General features: G+C 41.1%; 2 protein-coding genes across 3 annotated transcripts; both read left to right on the forward strand.

Annotated features, from left to right (window-relative positions):
* Window positions 1–97: 97 nt before the first annotated feature.
* On the forward strand, window positions 98–3,680 carry LOC142369394 (E3 ubiquitin-protein ligase TRIM17-like). The gene is made up of 7 exons (XM_075451754.1): window positions 98–180; window positions 491–1,076; window positions 1,194–1,289; window positions 1,370–1,603; window positions 2,251–2,398; window positions 2,494–2,520; window positions 2,609–3,680. The coding sequence occupies exons 2-7, from the start codon at window positions 498–500 to the stop codon at window positions 3,184–3,186; spliced, it is 1,662 nt and encodes a 553-aa protein (XP_075307869.1). The 5' UTR covers window positions 98–180; window positions 491–497; the 3' UTR covers window positions 3,187–3,680.
* A 10,688-nt stretch (window positions 3,681–14,368) lies between these two features.
* Window positions 14,369–17,088, forward strand: LOC142369381 (uncharacterized). 2 transcript variants are annotated; one of them, XM_075451743.1, is made up of 5 exons: window positions 14,369–14,528; window positions 14,655–15,341; window positions 16,398–16,526; window positions 16,614–16,660; window positions 16,773–17,088. In XM_075451743.1, exons 1-5 carry the CDS (start codon window positions 14,474–14,476, stop codon window positions 16,890–16,892), a joined length of 1,038 nt encoding a protein of 345 aa, XP_075307858.1. In that variant the 5' UTR covers window positions 14,369–14,473; the 3' UTR covers window positions 16,893–17,088. The 2 variants fall into 2 exon arrangements, with proteins under 2 accessions (XP_075307858.1, XP_075307859.1); XM_075451744.1 differs by having other exon boundaries at window positions 16,617–16,660.
* Window positions 17,089–19,214: the final 2,126 nt, after the last annotated feature.

Consider the following 19,214-nt stretch of genomic DNA (forward strand, 5'->3'; position numbering starts at 1 on the left):
AGTGGCTTTGACCACACCCACTAAATAGCAGCAGCTGGTCCGGCCTCTCAGCATTCATTTATATCAATATCCACTTAAGAGACTCACACTGCCGGGTTCACAGCGTCCTAATGCGACGTATCATCCTGCACAGGAGACGAGTCGAAGACTCTGCATTCTGCTAGAAATACAGAGCGCCTGGTGAGTCATTCTTTTACAAATGTAGCTTTTTTTTCTGCTGTTTTAGCTTTTTTGAATTAAACATCTGTGGGAGCGTGATACAGGATTTTGATGTGCAACCAGTTCTCATGTGAACATGACTCATTGGGTGGGGCTGGTTGGTGTGTTTACATCCTGAAAATAGATCTGACTAAGAACCTGTCTAACTTTTGGGATCCTTCTTCCCGTTTTCCGATAACGAGTTTGTGACAAAAAACATGTTTTCAAGAAGCATTGCAAATCATGTATAAAAGAAAAAGCATAAACTTAGAAATCCCATTTCTTTCCACAGAGAAAGGATGTCGGCTTTCAGCGTCCTCACTTCATTGCCGGAGGATCATTTCCGGTGTTCGATCTGTATGGACGCCTTCACCGACCCTGTCGGCACACCTTGTGGTCACAATTTCTGCCGGACCTGCCTCAACCAGCACTGGGACAAAAGTGAGTTATGCCACTGCCCGATGTGCAATAAAAGATTCTACATGAGGCCCGAGTTCTCAACAAATGCAGTCATCTCAGAAATTTCAGCCCAAATAAAACGGAGAAAAATGGAGGCACTTGAAAGCAGCGACGCAGCGGGGCAGGTAAAGTGTGATGTGTGCCCGGAATTCAAGTTCAAGGCCTTGAAATCGTGTCTGGTGTGTCTGACGTCGTATTGCGAGGCCCACCTCGAAGCTCACCAAAGAGTCCCCTCCCTGATGAGACACAAGCTGATGGACCCGGTGGAGAATCTGGAAGAGAAGGTTTGTCAGAAGCATGCGAGGATCCTGGAGTTCTTCTGCAGGGATGAACAAGTGTGCATCTGTCTGCTGTGCTGTGAGACGGAGCACAAAGACCATGAGACGGTGCCTGTTGAGGAGGAGGGGGCTCAACAGAAAGTGAGAGACTATTTCTTATGCAAAAATCTAGTTTTAACTCTCCTGAGAGAGTACTGAGCATGAAATGAAGAAATAACTCCCTTAATCCCATTTATTGACATTTTATTCATGTTTCAGGAGAATATTGAGTCCAAACAAGCAAAGATCAAAGTGATGATTGATGAAAGAAAAGAGAAGATAAAGGAATTTAGTGATTGCTCTGAAATGAGCAAAGTGAGTATTTAGGCAAACTTCACACATACAAAATTGGACACTTTACATTTTCCCATGTAACATGATGCTCTTTAAAACAGGTGAAGACAGACAAAGAGATTGAAGACGGCGGGAAGCTTTTCAATACTCTGATGGATAAAGTGAAAGAGATTCATGGTAAACTGAAGTCGAACATTGAAGAAAAGCTCAGAAAGTCCCAGGAGAGGGACCAGGCAATGATCGGAGAGCTGCACGAGGAAATCGCAGATCTGCAGAGGAAACGCTCGCAGCTGGAGGAGCTGTCACAAAACGAAGACCATCTTCAACTTCTGCAGGTTCGTCAGCAAAATCCTTTCATGAAGTAATGCTTTTTCATTCATGATGATAAAGTGCATCAATTTATGATGGATGCATCGTGAATTCCTGGCAGTTAACAATAATTTGATTACTTAAAAAGGTCATCAGTTTTGGCATTTCAGGATATCAATATGAATGCATGTGATCAAATAAAGCAAAACTAATCCTATAAACTGAAAACAATGTGACAGACATCGAGCTCTAAGAGACTTGAACCCAATTTCCTTGGGTGAAAGCCCTCTATTTGACTCAGATTATCTCCTGTGGCTGTTCCTGCGGGGTGAAACTGGGCATGTAATATGGATGTTCCCTAAAAGAAAACATTACAACAACAAAAACAAAGACATCTCCAAATTTTAAAAACACGTTCTCGTAAAAACAGTGCAATATTTATCACCAAGTCAGATTCTGAGCAGAACTGTGAAGTGTTTGGGGGGGAAAAAAACTGAACTACTGTTCATCACCTCACATCAAACTGAACAGCAGGTGTACCCATTCGTCACTGCTCCTCATTTGTCTCCCAAACTAAAAAAGGGAGAAAAAAAAAGAGCGCTTGCAATGACACATGATAGACGGAGTAATTAGTTGCCTCGACTCACGATCATGTGCTGGTGAATCACTCCAGACTTTGCAGGCTCTGAACACCGTCTCAGACACCAAGGACTGGTCCGAGATCAAGGTTCACTCAGACCTGTGCGTGCAGACGGTGAGGAGAGCCATGTCCCATCTTGTGCACGCTTTTCAAGCAGAACTGAGAACTCTGACAAACACGGGTAAAATACGAGCGGCATTTCTTTTATTCTTACACGTCTGTTTTTTTATCATAAGTTTGCAGTAACTGTGATTTTATGCTTTTAACCTCTCATAGAACTGACCAAAATGAGACAATACAAAGGTGAGATATTTTTTTTATATTTATATATATATATAAATATGGTAGCTGCAACTAAACGTTTTATTTTTTATTTTATTTAATTTTTTAGAATCGGTCACCTTTAACCCATCCACTGCTGGTCCCCACCTTGTGGTGACTGAATCAGGAACACGTCTGAAGCACTCCAAAACTGCAAGCTTACCCTCACTGTGTGGTCGCTCACAGAGGTTTGAATCATCCATGATTTTTGGGACAAATGTTTTCACCTCTGGAAGACACTACTGGGAGGTTCAAGTGGGCTTGAGAAACGACTGGGATGTTGGTGTTGCCAGGGAAACAGTGGACAGAACCGACAAGGTCATTGTGAAAAAAGAGAACGGATTCTTTTCCATTGGAAAGTTGGGGTTTGATTACAGAGTTAACTGTACTCCCCGCAGAGTTCTCCACCTCTGTCCCAGGCCAAGAAAAGTGGGAGTTTATCTGGACTATGAGGAAGGCAGAGTTTCGTTTTACGATGTCAGTCAGAAGCTGCATATTCACTCTTTCATAGGAGAGTGTTTCACAGAGAAACTTTTCCCATACTTTTATCTGTACAGTGGAGCAAAGAGATCTGAGCCTTTGGTTATTACTTCGATGGCAGATCGAGTCTCTCTCTTTGCTTTACTTCACTCTCTTGAAAAAAAATAAAACATAAGATGATATGTATATAGAAATAATATATAGAGTGGGGTCTGTCATAAATATTTTGAACGCATTTTATGTTTATGGCTTTTATCCAAAGCGACTTACACTCATATCCCAGGTAGGGTAAGGGGGTCTTGCCTAAGGACTCTAGGTAGTACTAGAGGTAGTACCTTTGATGCGGGTGGGTCAGGATTGGAAACCCGGATCATCCACATGAAAGGCACATGAAAGTTGGTCATCCATCTACTACACTATGCAGTACATTCTGTAGTATTACTTAAGAAGTTGAAATCGGGGGTCCTGACAATTACTTTTACATTTAGGATTTGTATGAGACACTCAATAATACACTGATCTACTGTGCATATTTTACAATGTTGTCATGAGAAAACATTTTTTGTTGACTTTCTTCTCTGGCGTTAAAGGTGCGCATGTCCATCTTGATTCAATAAAAAAAATTTTTTATTGTTTTTTCGGGGCTTTTATGGATAGGAAAGTTCAGAGAGACAGGAAGCAGGGGGCAGAGAGAGGGGGAACAACATGCAGCACAGGGCTGTCCAATGCAGGACTTGAGCCGGGGCCAGCTGCAGCGAGGACTGTAGCCTCTTGTACATGGGGCGCCTGCTCAACCCACTACGCCACAGACAACCACACAATAAAATTTCTAAGACACTTGTCCTTATTTGACTCTTGTGAGGACACACAGCATCATTTTTGCCCGCTGTACGTGGCGGGCTTGTGAGTTTGTGAGCATCCAGGAAACTACAATAGGGCCTTTCCCTGCAGTGATAGGTGTGTCTGTACTTATCCGGGTGGAGGGAAAAACTAATAATGAAAAACAACAGTGCTCGAGTCTTAAAGTTCCTATGGTATGAAAATAAATGGAGGCTTTTATGTATTTTTATGGGCTTTAGTGGTCCCCTAATACTGTATCTGAGTTTTTTTCCCCAAAATTCTGCCTTGGTGCAGAATTACAGCCAGTCCCAAAAATGAGCTTTCCTTAGGATCCTCAGAATGAGCTGTTTAGTGGGGGTGTGGCCTTACTTACGCCCGTGGTACCTTGCGCAAATGTTTTGTGAATCGCTATGGCACGTAAATGGCACGGCAGCCCTATGCCGTAAAACTAGCGAAACCTGTTGATATGAGCTTACTTTGACAATATGACGAACTAGTTACTGAACAACTCTCCTAACACAGTCAAACATCAAGCAAGTGCTACACAAGACAGCAAAAAAGGCGTGCGTGAAGGGGAAAGCAGGAGTGAGGATTTTGACATTCTCAGCTGATTGCTCTGGTTTGCAAAGATGCATATAGCGCGTCATTTCAATCAGGGGAAAGGCAGATATCGTGCGCGCCATAACACCAACAGCAGGACGGCTATCAAAATAACAAATAAGTACACAATACTCGCGTTACAGTAAATGAGGTGTCCACTCGCATACCTCATGCTATTTACCGTTACATTAGCGACAGTGACCGAGCTATTAGCTGCAGAGCTAACGACACAGACAGACTGACCGTTTTTACTCTGGAACCATGAATGAATCATTATCCTGATGAAATGCACTGAATTTTACGGATTCATTCTTCTTCAGGAAGCTTGAAGTAGGGGGTTTTGGTCTAAAATGTGTGAACTAACCATCTCATGGGCATGCAAACACCTCCAACAGCCCATTTGGCAGAGATAAGAGCTTGCCGATGCTATTAGCTGCATAGCTAACCGTTAGCTTAACGTTAGCTGCTAACGATACAAACCCTTTCCTGTGGTAACAAACTATGTAGCTATAGCCTACTGTACATACAGGAAAGCAACACATAAATAGAGCGTTAAATTACTTACTTGGGAATGAGATCCTTCGCCAAGTAAGGGGGCGAATGGAGCAGGAGATTGACAGGCGGATCGGTGCGGTGTCTGCAGTGGTCTCTGCATCGGCCGTCGTGGTGAAAAATGAGCTGAGCCATAAGGCGAAGCTCTCGATTTACCGGTCAATCTATGTTCCTACCCTCACCTATGGTCACGAGCTGTGGGTAGTGACCAAGAGAATGAGATCCCAAATACAAGCGGCTGAAATGAGTTTCCTCCGCAGGGGGTCTGGGCTCTCCCTTGGGCTCGGTATTGGCCCAAGTTCTGGAAACATTCGTCTGTGAAATAATTGGCGCACACATACACAAATCTCTTCAGTTCTGTCGTCACTTTCCCAGAAAAAAACTAAATCTGTCCACTGGCTCTTTAGAGGTTCTGATGCAGGAGCTCTAAACAGATTTTTTACATCCATGTACAGAGCAATGAGCTGGCCAAAGAGCTGTGGGCGGGGAAAGGCAGTTTATTGGCTCTGGGTGGAAACAACCTCCACATCATAAGAGGTGCCACGTCATAACAGGCAGCTTTCCCGATCAGGCCACCTGCATGGTCACATTTCCAAAGGCGGAGAATAATTTCCAGTGCATGGTTTAGGTCTATCGTCATTTTAAGCCACTGGGAGACAGCAGGCAGGCTAGAGGAACTCATATTAATGTTAAACAACCTTAAAAAGTGAAAATTTCATGCCATAGGACCTTTAAAAAACACCCGTTGGTAGTTCATGAAAGGTATGTGAGTTTTATATTGACAGCTTAATTACCTGATCTTTTTGATGGACAGCCAAACTGGGTGTTTGACATACAAACCTGTTTGTGGTTCGTGTGACTTCTGAGGGAGTGTTTCATCTTTACTCAGGACATTTAGACTGAATCCACAACAAGAAACACGTTTTAACTTTTAAAATCGTATCAGATTATGCCAAACATATCAGAAGACATATTATCTTGAATTCATTTTTTTTTACCCTAATTACAGGGACCTCAGTTCTGATGTTCTGCATGTAGGCTTTCCTCATCATAGCCATCTCTTCCCTTTCTACATTGAAGCACTCTCTGTCTTTAATCATCGCATCTTCTTCAGCATGAAAAGGCCCCTCACTTCATGCGGTGCTCCCTCACTTCTCTGTTGAAGGACTCTTTCTTTCTCCATACTTTCCTTCTCAAACTGAAAAATGTTGAAAGTCATCTGTCTTTTCTTATTTGCCTCACATTCTCTCTTAAAGGCAATTCTCTGTTTGTCCATGTTTTCTTTGTCCTGGTGGAAGTCATTCTTCATGTCTTTTATCAGAGAGGACTCTCTTTGAAAGATATGTCTCTCCCTGGGAAAGTACAAATTGCCATTGCAATACGTATCTGCAAATATTTGCAAAAATCACACTGTGAGATTAATCCTCAGTGATGATGAACTGAAATATCTGCTCTGTGGTTCTCTAGAATTGGCTGTGACATCAGAATCTGTGAGCCCAAACACAAACTCAAAGGAAGTCCCACATGTCACCACAAGGTGGCCACATTCGACCGTGTAGTTTGGGATACCCTAAGTGCTGAATTATGTTATTTTTTAGGATCAGATAAACATGTGAACTACAAGAGTGTAAAATCTTTCTGTTAGTGTTTTAAATTATTTAAATATGCTGACTTATGTTTTCTTTTAAAAAAAAAAAAAAACGTAATAAGAAAGACAGTTTTACCTTCATTTACCGTATTTTCCGGACTACAAGTCACTTTGGAGTATAAATCGCATCAGTCAAAAAGTGTGCCATGAAGACAAAAAAAACCCAAAACATATATAAGTCGCACCGGACTGTAAGTCGCAATTATTTAGAAATTTATTTTGCAAAATCCAAGACCTGCTTTTCAATGAAAAGTCGAAACAGTCGACCTTGGCTTGGAAGTCTGCCGTCAGTTTCTGACACGCTGTTGTCCGTGCTCTGATAGAGAGGCGGTTGCATTGCATGAAGCGGTAACACAAAGAAGGCCCGTTTGCAAAGTCATTTATATTCATCTCCTTTGCAGTACGTTGTTCAAGCACCCACCCGTGGACTCGTTCCTCCAGCTCTGGCCATTTTACTACCTGCAGTTTGTAATCTGCAGAATAGGATTTTCTTTCTCAGTTGTCTTTAAGTTAATGTTTCAGTTAATTTTTTCAGTGGTACAGGAGCAGCATATGGTTGTCACAAGCCTAGAGTGTCCTCTCCTGGTTGTAGATAGCAATGCTTCCTCCTTGGTTCATGTCATTCAGTATGAATTAACATTTGACTAGAAGTCTTTTCTTGATAATAAGTAAACATATACACCCATAAAGCCCATATTCTCGCCAAGTTAAAAGGTTCTCTAATTTGTAACAAGTATTAGACAAAATCCTCTGTGACCCTGAATGGTATAAAGTGGGTATGGATGTGCAAATTCAAAAGTACTGGTCCAAACACACAGCCATGCGGAACACCGTAACTCATTCTCGCGTTTCATGAAGCTTCTTCATTGCATAAAAAGGAGGACACCAATAATTCCAATAAAAAGAAAGCATAATGGTCAAACCTTGAACAGCAGAGGTTGAAATATTAGCTTCTCTATTTTGCACACTATGATATATTCTTATCTTTTAACAGTAAACATTCAGCATCTGTGTGCAGTGCAGCTATTGGCCAGCAGGAGGCAGAAGTCCATCAATAGCAGCCTCCACAGAAGTGCTGAGTCATGACGCTGAACTTTACTTTAAGATCAACACATTTTTCTGAAGTTATACAACAACTTGCTCCAAAGTAGAAAAAAAAAAGAGTGTACCTGAATGTTTCAAAGACAGAAACTTGCGCGGCTTTTCTTTCCCTGTGAATGCAGTCACATCATCATGAAATCCCTTTTTTTTTGTTAACAATGGAACTTCATCAGTAAGTACAGTAGGTCAAACACTTATTTCGTGCATGCAGTGTTGTTGAGTTGTTGCCTCATAAAGAAAATTATGCGTTTTCAAGTCCTGCAGCCTTCTTTATAATGGGAGGCGGAAAAAAACAACTCTCTTTTCTGAGTTTCCACTTCAGTCAAGCTCTCTCACATCGGCCTCAGCCCCGGTGGTTTTATTGCTCCCCCTCGTCTCCTCCATCCTTACAGGATGTCTATGTGGTCATATGTGTTTATTTGTTTCAGCCGCCTCACAATAAGCCCTTTGCCCATTCACTTCTCGTTTCCATGAACACTTTTACAGTTTAGTAATAGCAAGCTGGAAGCCAACAAAGTTGCACTTTTATTCTCAGATTATCCTTCAAGAACAACTGCCAAAAAAGGGCATTTGCATCAGCGGTGCAGCTGATCTGATGATGGAACAGAATATATAAAGGAGGGAGGGGGAGCTGTGTGAGAGGCCTGGTGGGTGGCCTGGCTTTCCTTTCTCTTTTTTTCTGTGTGTGCTTGTTATGTTCCTGTTTAACATTAATACATTAGAATAGAATAAAGATAAACACACTTCTAAATATAAATACTTACCAGACCTAATAATGTCAATATTTGTAGATTATAAGTTAATGTATGTGTTTACCATTGCAGAATCACAACTTATTTAACCCTATTTCACCTGAAATTGCAACCCATATTGAGAAAAAAGCTAGGACTGCACAGAAAATGGAAAAAAAACATGCTTATTTACTTTGCATTTCACTTCATTGCAGACTGTGTGATTCCAAGATATTTCAATTAACTTTTTTGATATATGTCCAGTTTTGCATTTTAGACCTTCAACGAATCTCAAATAACGTTTTTTGTTTTTTTTTAACTTTGTAATGTTTGCACAATGTGTTTTTACATTGTTTAGTTGAAAATGCATGGACATGGTACAGTTTACTCCACAGTAAAGAGCAGAAAATAGTGAGTTACACGTTGTTATTAAAAACCAAAGCAAAGAAAACAGCCAGTCACATGACTGAATGTATGAACATAAAATGCAGTTGAATGAAAAATGAATTTTCATTTTCAAAATGAATCGGCAGGATTTGTATATCAGTTAGGTTGTGAAAGGGCACCACACAGACTCTCTGTTCATATTGTAAAAAACTAAATGCACAAAGCAGCAAACCCTCAGGAGTGCAAGTCACACCTTTCAGTATGTTGTGGCCTGTCACTGTTTACCTTCCACTCCTGTAGTGAATGTGGTGTGAAATGCACAAAGTTTCCACTGGTGGAAACACGAGCTAAAACTGAGCTTAAATGCAATTGAAGCCTTCAGGCCACAACAACTTACAACTGAACAAGTCTGGTCTCAGAGGACCTGTTGTGCAACTAATGAAAGGGTTGAAATGAAAAATAAAAATCAAGCTTTTTATCTTGTTGATTGTAGTGGACCTATAGGTCTTGGACACAACCCAGGTAGTCAACCCTAAAGCACCTCCTTTAGCTCCTCCCCATGCTGTGTACATAAAGCCTCAAAATGGCTCCCTTCAGCCTCTAGCTGAGCTTGTGTGGTGACCTAATTCAGGTGGTGAGTAGGGTCCCCGTTTCATCAGGCATGTGTGGTGCGATCCTTTGTCCTACTAACATGTGTTTTTGTCTTTTTAGGTTTACTTGCTGCTGTGCTGTTTTGTTCATTTGTTTGAACTGTTCTGTTGTGCAGTGTTTGGTTCGTTCTACTTTTGTTTTGCTTGTGTAGTTCTTTGTCTTTTAGTTTGACTATTGATTTGATTATTAGGTTTGTTAACCTTTTTCTTTTGAGGTTCAGTGTGGCCTGGGTGTCATCAGGTGGGAGGCTAGGCACTGTGGTGAGGACCTCCCTTCCGTTTTGGCATGCCAGTACGCTGGCGCACTTTTAGCGTGTTTGTGGTGGCTTTTCAACTGTAGTGTTGAACCCCAGCTTAAGGAGGGACACACATCCAGTAGTATGCCTTCCACTGAGGCCTCAGCCCACTGATTTTAATTCTGTTAGTCATTTGGCTTTTAATATTGTTATAGCCGGCCTTTTAGCTTTCTGTTAAAGATACTTTACTAAATTCGTCTTGTGTTTAACCTTTTTTCTTTCGTTTCCTCGCAGCAGCAGCTTTACTTTAGTTTTATTCATAAATATTATTTTCAATAAATATATTTTCTTTACTTTACTGTCTCTGCCTCCTCAGTGCAAGTCCCCAGGTGGCGTTGTTGGCTCTAACAATTTCATCCTTTGCTCCGTTCCTCGCCACATTAACATGTCGGTAATCATTTTCTAGAAAGCTGTGAAAAGTTACCCAGCTGCCTTAAGCAGCCTGAAGCATCTGCAGCTCCTACAGCAGTGACAATGACAGTGAAAAGCATCAGAATGTTAGAAAATTGTATTGCACGCTGATCAGGTGAGCAGCTACAGCCGGGGCCGGTACCAACACCAGCAGCTAGGCAGGCCAGAACCCTGGCTGTTAGGGGCTGTGGCTGCTAGGCCATCATTAGCATCACGTACATGTAGCACGACTACCGGCTATGTGAGCCATCCTAGCTGCTCGCAGCTGCAGCTCTGCCCAGCAAGCTGGTGGGGGAATTTGTTTTATTGCTAACAGAGGAAGAGTGAACACATTTCCATTCTGCTCCTTCAACTTACACACTAACCTGCAGAATTTGGTTTTCTCTTCTTGGGAATCACTGTCTGGCTCAAAGTACTGGCTATGGCTTTGCAGAGTCAGAGCAAACGGTGAAAGCCAGTGTCATACGCTAGTGGGAAGAGATATGGATGAGGCTGGATTAGCACATGCATGCATGTCCATTCACAGAATGAGGAGGGTGGAGAGTCTCTTGGCCTTTTTAAGGCTGCTGCAGACAGAAGGCCCAGGACTATTTGTGAAGCTCTTGCAGTGTTGCCAGACAGGAAATCCGGAAGTATCGTACCAAAACCTCCAAATTATCGTATTTTGAGAGAAATTATCGTACACAAACAAAATATTAATAAGGGACATCTCATTCTCGTGAGGTCCTCCCCCAGAATTTCCCCAATTTCCAGCCTTTTAACGAAATTGCGTCCCGTTTCAGCTCAATACGGAACTGCACTTTTGTTTCTAAATACAGGCGGCAGACCCGGCAACCTGTCTTTACAGAGGTTTACAATTCCGTATTTCAAGTGTTGGTGGTTGGCAAGGCAACCCTAACTGCGGTAACTATAGCTCTATGGCAAAAAAAAAAGAGTGTAAAAAGAGTAGGACTTGGTACTGATGAGAAGTGTCTGAACTAAATGTAACACTTCATTAAACGTAACGTCAAATCCATGTTAACCTAATAAAATGTATGATTGCTACTGTTATACTCGCTTTGGTTATTACTTTGTATGGGAATTCACCATTGGGGAGGGGGTGGGCCTTCAAGTGACTTTGTCCTGGGCCGGGCAAAGTTAGCAGCAGGCAGCCCTGTGTGTGTATTGAATGCCACGCCACCTGAGTTCAAAGCCTGCTATTAATGATTCTTGGGTGTCAGAGAGAGATGCGTGTTTGGGGAACTAACTGAAATTATTGTACATTTTGGATTTTTCCCCATTATTGATCGTACATCGTACAGAGGGCAAAACTATCGTACAAATACGATAATTATCGTACATCTGGCAACACTGAGCTCTTGGCTGAAGCTGTGAGGAGTAACCCTCCGCTATCTGAAAACCACAGGTTCACCGACGTAAGAGTTTCCATAAGCTGCTTCACTTTTTTTTTTTTTTTTTTTTTTTTTCCTCTGCAGCTTTTTAGCAGACCATCTCTCACACTGCTTCCAAGTAAACTAGACATCCAAGCAGGCGGGCAGTCAGTTTGGGCTTTAATCACAAATGTGTGCCACAGTGACAGCGGAGTGCTGTGTTAATCACAGAACACATAAGAGGAGTTTTGTGGTAGGGACTTTGTTCTCATTCTGATGGAATGCAGCACAATAACTTCTGCATTATTGTCTTTGTAAAAAAATTCTCACACTTTGGAGGATCTGACACTTTTGTTGGGGTTGGATGTAAACACTTCATGTGTGGACGTACGCTTTGCAAATCAACAAAATGATGTATTGTATTGGTAATGTCAGTGCATCGTTGCACCCTTACTTCAAAACAAGAGCTACCTTATTAGGGTGACAGCATGTATAAAATGCAAACTGTACAGAGTGTACTGATGATGCCCGCTGTTCATCTTCACAGTAAACGTGTGGAGTATACGCCACAGCCTCAGATATGAGGATGTTTTTGTTTTTTTTGTATGTGTGGTTGATAGATTGCCTCTCAGTATATGCGAGTCAAAAACCTCTCCCTCTGCACTCTGTGTGGTTTTCATCAGGAAGTCTATTGTTTTCATGCACTGCAGCCACCACAGCATGACTCAGACATTAAACAGTCAGATCGGTCAAGCTATAAAACAGAACTATTCCCCCCCCCACAAAAAAGTTTATCTCAACATGTTTTTTTATGGCTTTTTATGTGTACAAGGTACATGTAAGAACCAATCAGGAATACTTGCCAGGTGGGACCGAACAGTTAATTTGCAAGAGGCATATTTAACCAATGAAATGACAGGCTGGCAAGCTACGAGAAGTTAGCACAAGCTAGCTGGTTCTGACAGATGCATGTGGCTAGAACTGGCCAAAAAGCAAGCAGACTAAAGTTATCGCAGATTTCTACTCTCAGTATATTTGTACTGGAGTTTAATTCACACGCACATGCACTCACTACTCATTAGAAGTTTCTGTGGTAAGATGCCATCTCCTCCTGAAGGAGTGGGCACATCACATCACAAGTTTAGGTAAAGAGGAACCAGGTGGAATAGGCTAAAATGTAAACTTAACATTATCTGTGCAAACATCAAGCACAGCTGATGAAAATTTGACTCCTGCAAGCGGCTGCCTGCTCAGACACGGCAAAAATGTCAACACAGCCTGGAGGAACATCATTTCTGTAAGGTGTGAACAACAGCCGGACAATTCTATCTTTGATCACGTACGCATCGGAGACCTTTTGCTCCGTTTGTCTCAGTGGTTTCAAACAGGATGTCTCTGCACGGTTTTCATGCGCTGCAGCCTCACAGTAGATGCTTTGATGCCCGGGCTACTACCAGCAGATTAAATGCAGTATATCCAAATAAATAACATGCATTAAATAAATAACCTTCAGAATGCCAAATCAGACTTTTGATTTAAAAAAACAAAACAGAAAAGAATTAAATAAAAAGTCTATAGATGTACATAGTTTTGGTTTAAATCGTTAGAGTGCAGTGTTACTGTTTTTCCAAGAACTCGAAAGACCACTTTTAGCTTTTTCCGTATATCAAATCTAATTATATATTTCTGCCAGACGGACGGTTGTACGATCACAGATATTATAAAGGAAGCTACAGTATTCGTATAAGCATTTATAAGTCATGAATGAAACATTTACAAAGTCATTTATAAGTCATTTTCAGCTCATGAAACAAAACCTAAACAAGCACGAAAAAAAAATCCTCCAAATTTGGCACAATGTTGCCAAAGCATGGTTGCACAGAGGATAATGTTGATAGGTCAGACCTCTTTGATTCAGACCCAGAAGTTTTCTTCATTACCGCACAGATTCAGACACACATTTGAGCAGACATTTACAGTCTCCAGAGGCTGAAACCTGAGGGTTTGCTCCTCCTGCTCCACCGTCAGGTTGAATATTTTGAGTTTCAGGATGGAAGAAGCTTTCTACAGACATTCATGGTGCTCTCGAATGGTTGTGATCATATTTGGCATTATTTCCATGACGCTGACAAACGAAAGATTCTCACTCAACTGTAGCTGGTGTGTGATGCTGGTGGTTAAAACATGGCGTGCTAACCTTCATGCCGGCCCAGTTCGGCTCAGTTATACCTGCAAAGTCTCAGTCTTCTTTTGGTGATTATGGGTGAAAACAACAAATCCCGTTCTTTGTGGTCGTCATTGTTAATGAGAATTTGTTCTCAATTGACTTATCTGGTTAAATAAAAGGTTTAGTTGAAAATAATTGATTAAAACATGCGCACAGTGTTTTTTTAATGCCTGTGACAGCATTGCACCCACTTCCACAGCCCCCACAGAAGGGCAAAGGGCTAATCAAATCCTTTTTATTTCAGAAAATCAAGAAATCTATTTGCACAGGATCATGAAAGAAGTGTTCACACCTAAACAAGAAAATATGTAGTTCAAGGCTTTAAAATCTTAAGATCCAGTTTCACTTTAAACATTTATCCCGCTTTGAGACTGAAACTTTTTGTAGCTGTGCTCGGATTTTCAAAGAATCTCTAAATGCTTTTTCTTCACCTGGGGAAGCATTTTTTTGTTTTCTTTCTGCTTTTGATGTTGGCCTGTGACCAATGAGAACCCGAACTGACAGCTGAGGGCGCACTGAACACGAGTTCACTGTTTCCAAAACAGGACTCATTGTCCTCATTGTTAGCAAATCAAATGCAGTCCTCTTTGTGAAGGCAGAGAATGCACAGAGGCTCCTCAGAGGCAAGACATTTCCATCACCATGACTTCCCTTCAGTTCGCCTCATATCTGACTTGTGTGCTCATGTGGAGAATAGGTATGTTGCTGACACATTTGCATTCTGATCTGGAGTTGACCTTCGTTTACTTTTGTTTATCTTCATCTTTGATAAACTTGTTTTGTGGTATGAGATGCTCATTTCATTGGCCTCTTTTCTCCTCAGCCTTTGCATCTGAGCCTAAATCGTCTGTTCCCGTGCATCGACAGCGTGGCTTTATATCAGCAAACGTTGGTGGGAAAGTCACCTTGCGATGTTTCTACAAAGGTGAAGCTTCAGCTATGTTTTACTGGTACAAACACACCCTGGGACACAAACCAAATCTGATCTCCGCCTTCTACAGACACAATGAAAATGCAACGTTTTTTGATGAATTCAGAAACAATCCGAGGTTTTCTCTGGAAGGTAAAAATGGGAAGAACCACTTGACGATAACAGATTTACAAATTTCTGACTCGGCTACCTATTACTGCGTCAGTCACAAGGCGTATAAGTTTGAGTTTGACGAAGGAACCACAGTGAATGTAAAAGGTTCAGGCTTGAACATCCAGGCTTCGGTCCATCAGCCAGGAGGCTCTGAGACTCTGAACTGTACAGTTCACACTGGGACCTGTGATGGGAAGCACAGCGTTTACTGGTTTAAAGACTCTGAGGAGTCACATGCAGGACTCCTTTATACCGAGGGAGGCAGGAATGATAAATGTGAGAGAAATTCCAACACACAAACGCACACCTGTGTGTTCAACCTTCCGACGGAGAACCTGAATGCGTCTTGTGCTGGGACCCACTACTGTGCTGTTGCCTCGTGTGGACACATCGTGTTTGGAAACGGGAACAAGCCGGATTTCACACGTGAGTAACAATGCGACTAAAGTTTTTTAAGAAGCATTTTCCGATCAAACCTCGCCAAACAGAATTAAAGTCTGAAAACGATGCTGAAATTGTAGAGAGTACAAACTCTAAATTGATAAATAGACTTCTTGTCTTGAAGTCTAAGAACCTTTTTCAACCCTTTTTCAGTTACTGATGAATATTAACGTGTCAAAAACACAACACGATATTGTCACGGCGGGATATTTTTCACTCATTTTTCCACCTGAGACATCATTTCAACACATTTGATATTTCATGTGAATTTGTTGAAAATATCCCAACAAATAATACTTTTTTTTTTTTTTTTTTTAAAAAAAGGTCCACCATACATCAAAGTGTAGGGTTCCCTTTTTGTTACAGGGATGTGTTTTTTTGCAGGACATTCAAAAAAATTGGAAAGTTAAAGTATTTAAATTAAAGGGATAGTTCGCCTCTTTTGACATGAAGCTGTATGACATCCCATATTAGCAATATCGTTTATGAACATTGACTTACCCCCCGCTGCGTCCTGTGAGCAGAGTTCCAGCCTCGTTTTGGCGTTGACGAAGGTAGTCCGGCTAGTTGGCTGGGGTCCCGAAAATAAAGCGTCTTGCTTCTCAAAACAATATGCGTTCAAAAGAGTAATACATTCGCATCTCAAAATCGTCCGTCCAGAAAAAGTCAGACCTCACAATCGCTTGGCGCAAACGCTTTATTTTCGGGACCCTAGCAAACTAGCCGGACTACCTTCGTCACCCGCCAGGGGGTAAGTCAATGTTCATAAATGATATTGCTAATATAGGATGTCAGACAGCTTCATCTCAAAAGAGACGAACTATCCCTTTAAGGGGACGGATTTTACAGATGTACATGTGAATGCACTCAAGTACACACGCCACACAACACGTATGTCTAATGAAACCCAGACTTGTCCCGATTTTACCCCAACAAGAAGAAGAAAATGTCTTTTCAACCATAAGAATAAAATAAAATTAAAAAAAAGGTCAGTGTGCACTCAAAGCTGTGTAATGTCCTGTGATTCCTGTCTCTCTGCAGCTCAGCTGAACTCTGCCGACTTTCTCCTCCATTTCTTATACGGAGCTCTGGCATTCACCACCATCCTGAACGCTTTTATGGCTTTCTCCGTGTACAAGCTGAAAAGGAGATCCCACCGTCCGTTTACAGGTAATTCACACTGTTGAGACCAACAGCTTAATCACTGAAGAAGAACTTTCTTAAAAAGGAAAAAAAATTAAAAATTCTGTTTTACAGCAGAGTCGGCTGCAAGACGTTCAGATCCCCCCACAGCTGGTGCTGAGGTGATTCTTAATTATTCAAGTTGAACTAACTCATAAAAAAATATCGAATGGGGCTTTTTATCCACATTGTGAATCACTAATATATATATATCTGTTTGTGTGTGTACACCAGGGTTGCCAAGATGCAGACAACCTTCATTATGCTGCTGTAAGGACACAAAGGTTCAAAAGACCAAGAAGTCAAAGGAACGAAACTTTGAATCAGTGTGTGTACTCCACTGTGAGGAGTTAGAAGTGCACGTTTCATCTTTATTCTGTATCATTCTGTTAACATGTTTAAAGACCATGTAAATGAAGATGATCAATAAAAAAAAAATATGGGGTTGTTGTAAATGACCAACAGCTTCTTTATAGGTTAGTTAAGTTCCATCTGTGTCTCGTGTTTTTTTTTTCAGACCTGCAGCAAGTCTGTCTTTACTTAGTGGGACATCGACCAAACCCTTGTCTCTTGAATGGTACTTTTCTTTTTTTCCTCTTAAGACTTGTAAATATACTCGTGATGACAGTTACATGAAACTCTGCAAGACTGTACTTCTATGATAAAAAGCGTTTAGTGTCCATGTAAAGGAAAACAAAAAAACAATTAAGAGTTACAGTGAGCGGTGGAAAGAGGACCCAAATGTAGACACGGATTCTGATGGGAGGTTGAAGGGTGAGCTCAACTGCATTTATTCTTAAACAGCAACAAAAAAAACCCACAGATGAGCTGGAACACCACAAAAGCAAACTCATAAAAACAAAAACCTAAGAACAGACAAAACCTGACTATGACAATAGACATGAACTGGAAGCAAACATGGAGTTGTTACAGCAAAAATCTGACAGTGACTGTGAGAAACCAGAGATCTTAGATACTGTGGGGGAGCTGATTAGTGAATGTTTGCAGCTGAGGATGATGGACAGGTGACAGGTGTGGCAGTGGAGCTTATGACCAGATCAGAGGGGAACTGAGGAAAACTGTGGCTGAGAAAGTGGAAGAAGAACAACGCAGAACTAAGGCAAGACAAGATTACTGACCCAAGGACTAATAAAGGCTAACCACGAGAGAAACAGCTAAAGACTGGATCAATAAAAAGTGAAGAAAACCTGATAACAAAGAAATGACAGACAGAGTGAAACCGAGAAATAATCAAACCAGAAATCCGAAGAACGGGAAAATGAAAGCCATGGATCCTGACTTTAAATCAAGTTCAGGATGTTTATGTTTCATGATGATGTGTTGTGAGAGGAATCTGTCTTTTGTTTCATTTCATGTTATTCCATTCTTAGCCTCCCTTGTGGTCTGCGGTCAGAAGATGAAATCTCACCATGGTCAATGCAGATTCACATGTTTCCAAGCCTCTGATCTGTGTGCTTTCAAACAGTAAATCTTCTTCCCAATACCTTGTTTTCTACAATGGCAACTTTATTTAAATTTTTTTCTATGAATAACATTGATTTGTAACTTTGTTTCTACAAAGATACATTATTATTCTGCTACGCTGATTTGTAAAAATGTATAAACTGCAATCAAAATATCAAACTGATCGCTATTCTTATCTAATAAATTACAAATGACAAAGTTCAGTGAAAGTAAATGAGCCTGTGTGTTGGTAAAAAGCTTTATGACTTCATTTGGATCTCGATTCGACACAGAAATTAAGATGTCATTAAGTGAGACTTGATGACCTTGGATTCTAATATTTGAATTCCAGCATTCTTCGAATTGCTTCAGTAAAATGTAGATGTGTAGATAGAAGTCTCTCTTCCGAGAACCCACCTAAGATCAGCTTTGAGGGCCGGTGCATCCTTCACTGGAGGGTTTTTGTCATCTTCAGGTCCAACAAGACAAGCACAGACACAAGTCAGTCCAAAGAGGAGATGATTGATAACTTTCACCAGTGCTGTTCCTGTGCTGCAATGCACTCTGAATTCTGAATGAAACTCAAACAGATTATTTGGAAATCATCAAAAAGTTGAGCGACAATTTTTACAAGAACTTTAGACATAAAAAGGCAGATTGAATATAGGTCTGTAATTAGCAGTCCTGGATCAAGAGTAGGTTTTTAAATAAAGGCTAAATTACAGAGGCCTTAAAAGTGTGGTACATAATCTGTCAACAAAGACAAATTGATCAAATCCAATATGTTATGGCTGATGAAGGGGAAAACCTCCATTAACAGTCTGATTGGGTCTTAAAGTTGATGGTTTCAAAGAAGCTATTGTTGTTATGCTTGGAGAGCTTGACTGGACAGAAACTACGAGAAAATACAAATCAGGCTCTAAGGATACTTCTGAAGCTCATGTACGTGATGATAAATCAGTGACAAAAGTGGGAAAGATTCCATGAATTTTCTCTCTGATAGAAGAAGAAGCTCATGGAATCATCACTACTGAGAGTTGAAGGAAGACATGGCTCGACACAGTGAGGACTCTAAGTCAGCCTGGCTACAGTGCTGAAAAAAAACTCGGAACTGTTCTTATTCTCTTCTATCAATGATCAGTCATTCTAGCTTTGCAAAGGACGTTCTCATATGTTGTAAAACTATCTTTCCAGACTAACTGAGATTCTTCT

Source organism: Odontesthes bonariensis, chromosome 19, assembly GCF_027942865.1.
Source record: "Odontesthes bonariensis isolate fOdoBon6 chromosome 19, fOdoBon6.hap1, whole genome shotgun sequence".
NCBI lineage: Eukaryota > Metazoa > Chordata > Actinopteri > Atheriniformes > Atherinopsidae > Odontesthes > Odontesthes bonariensis.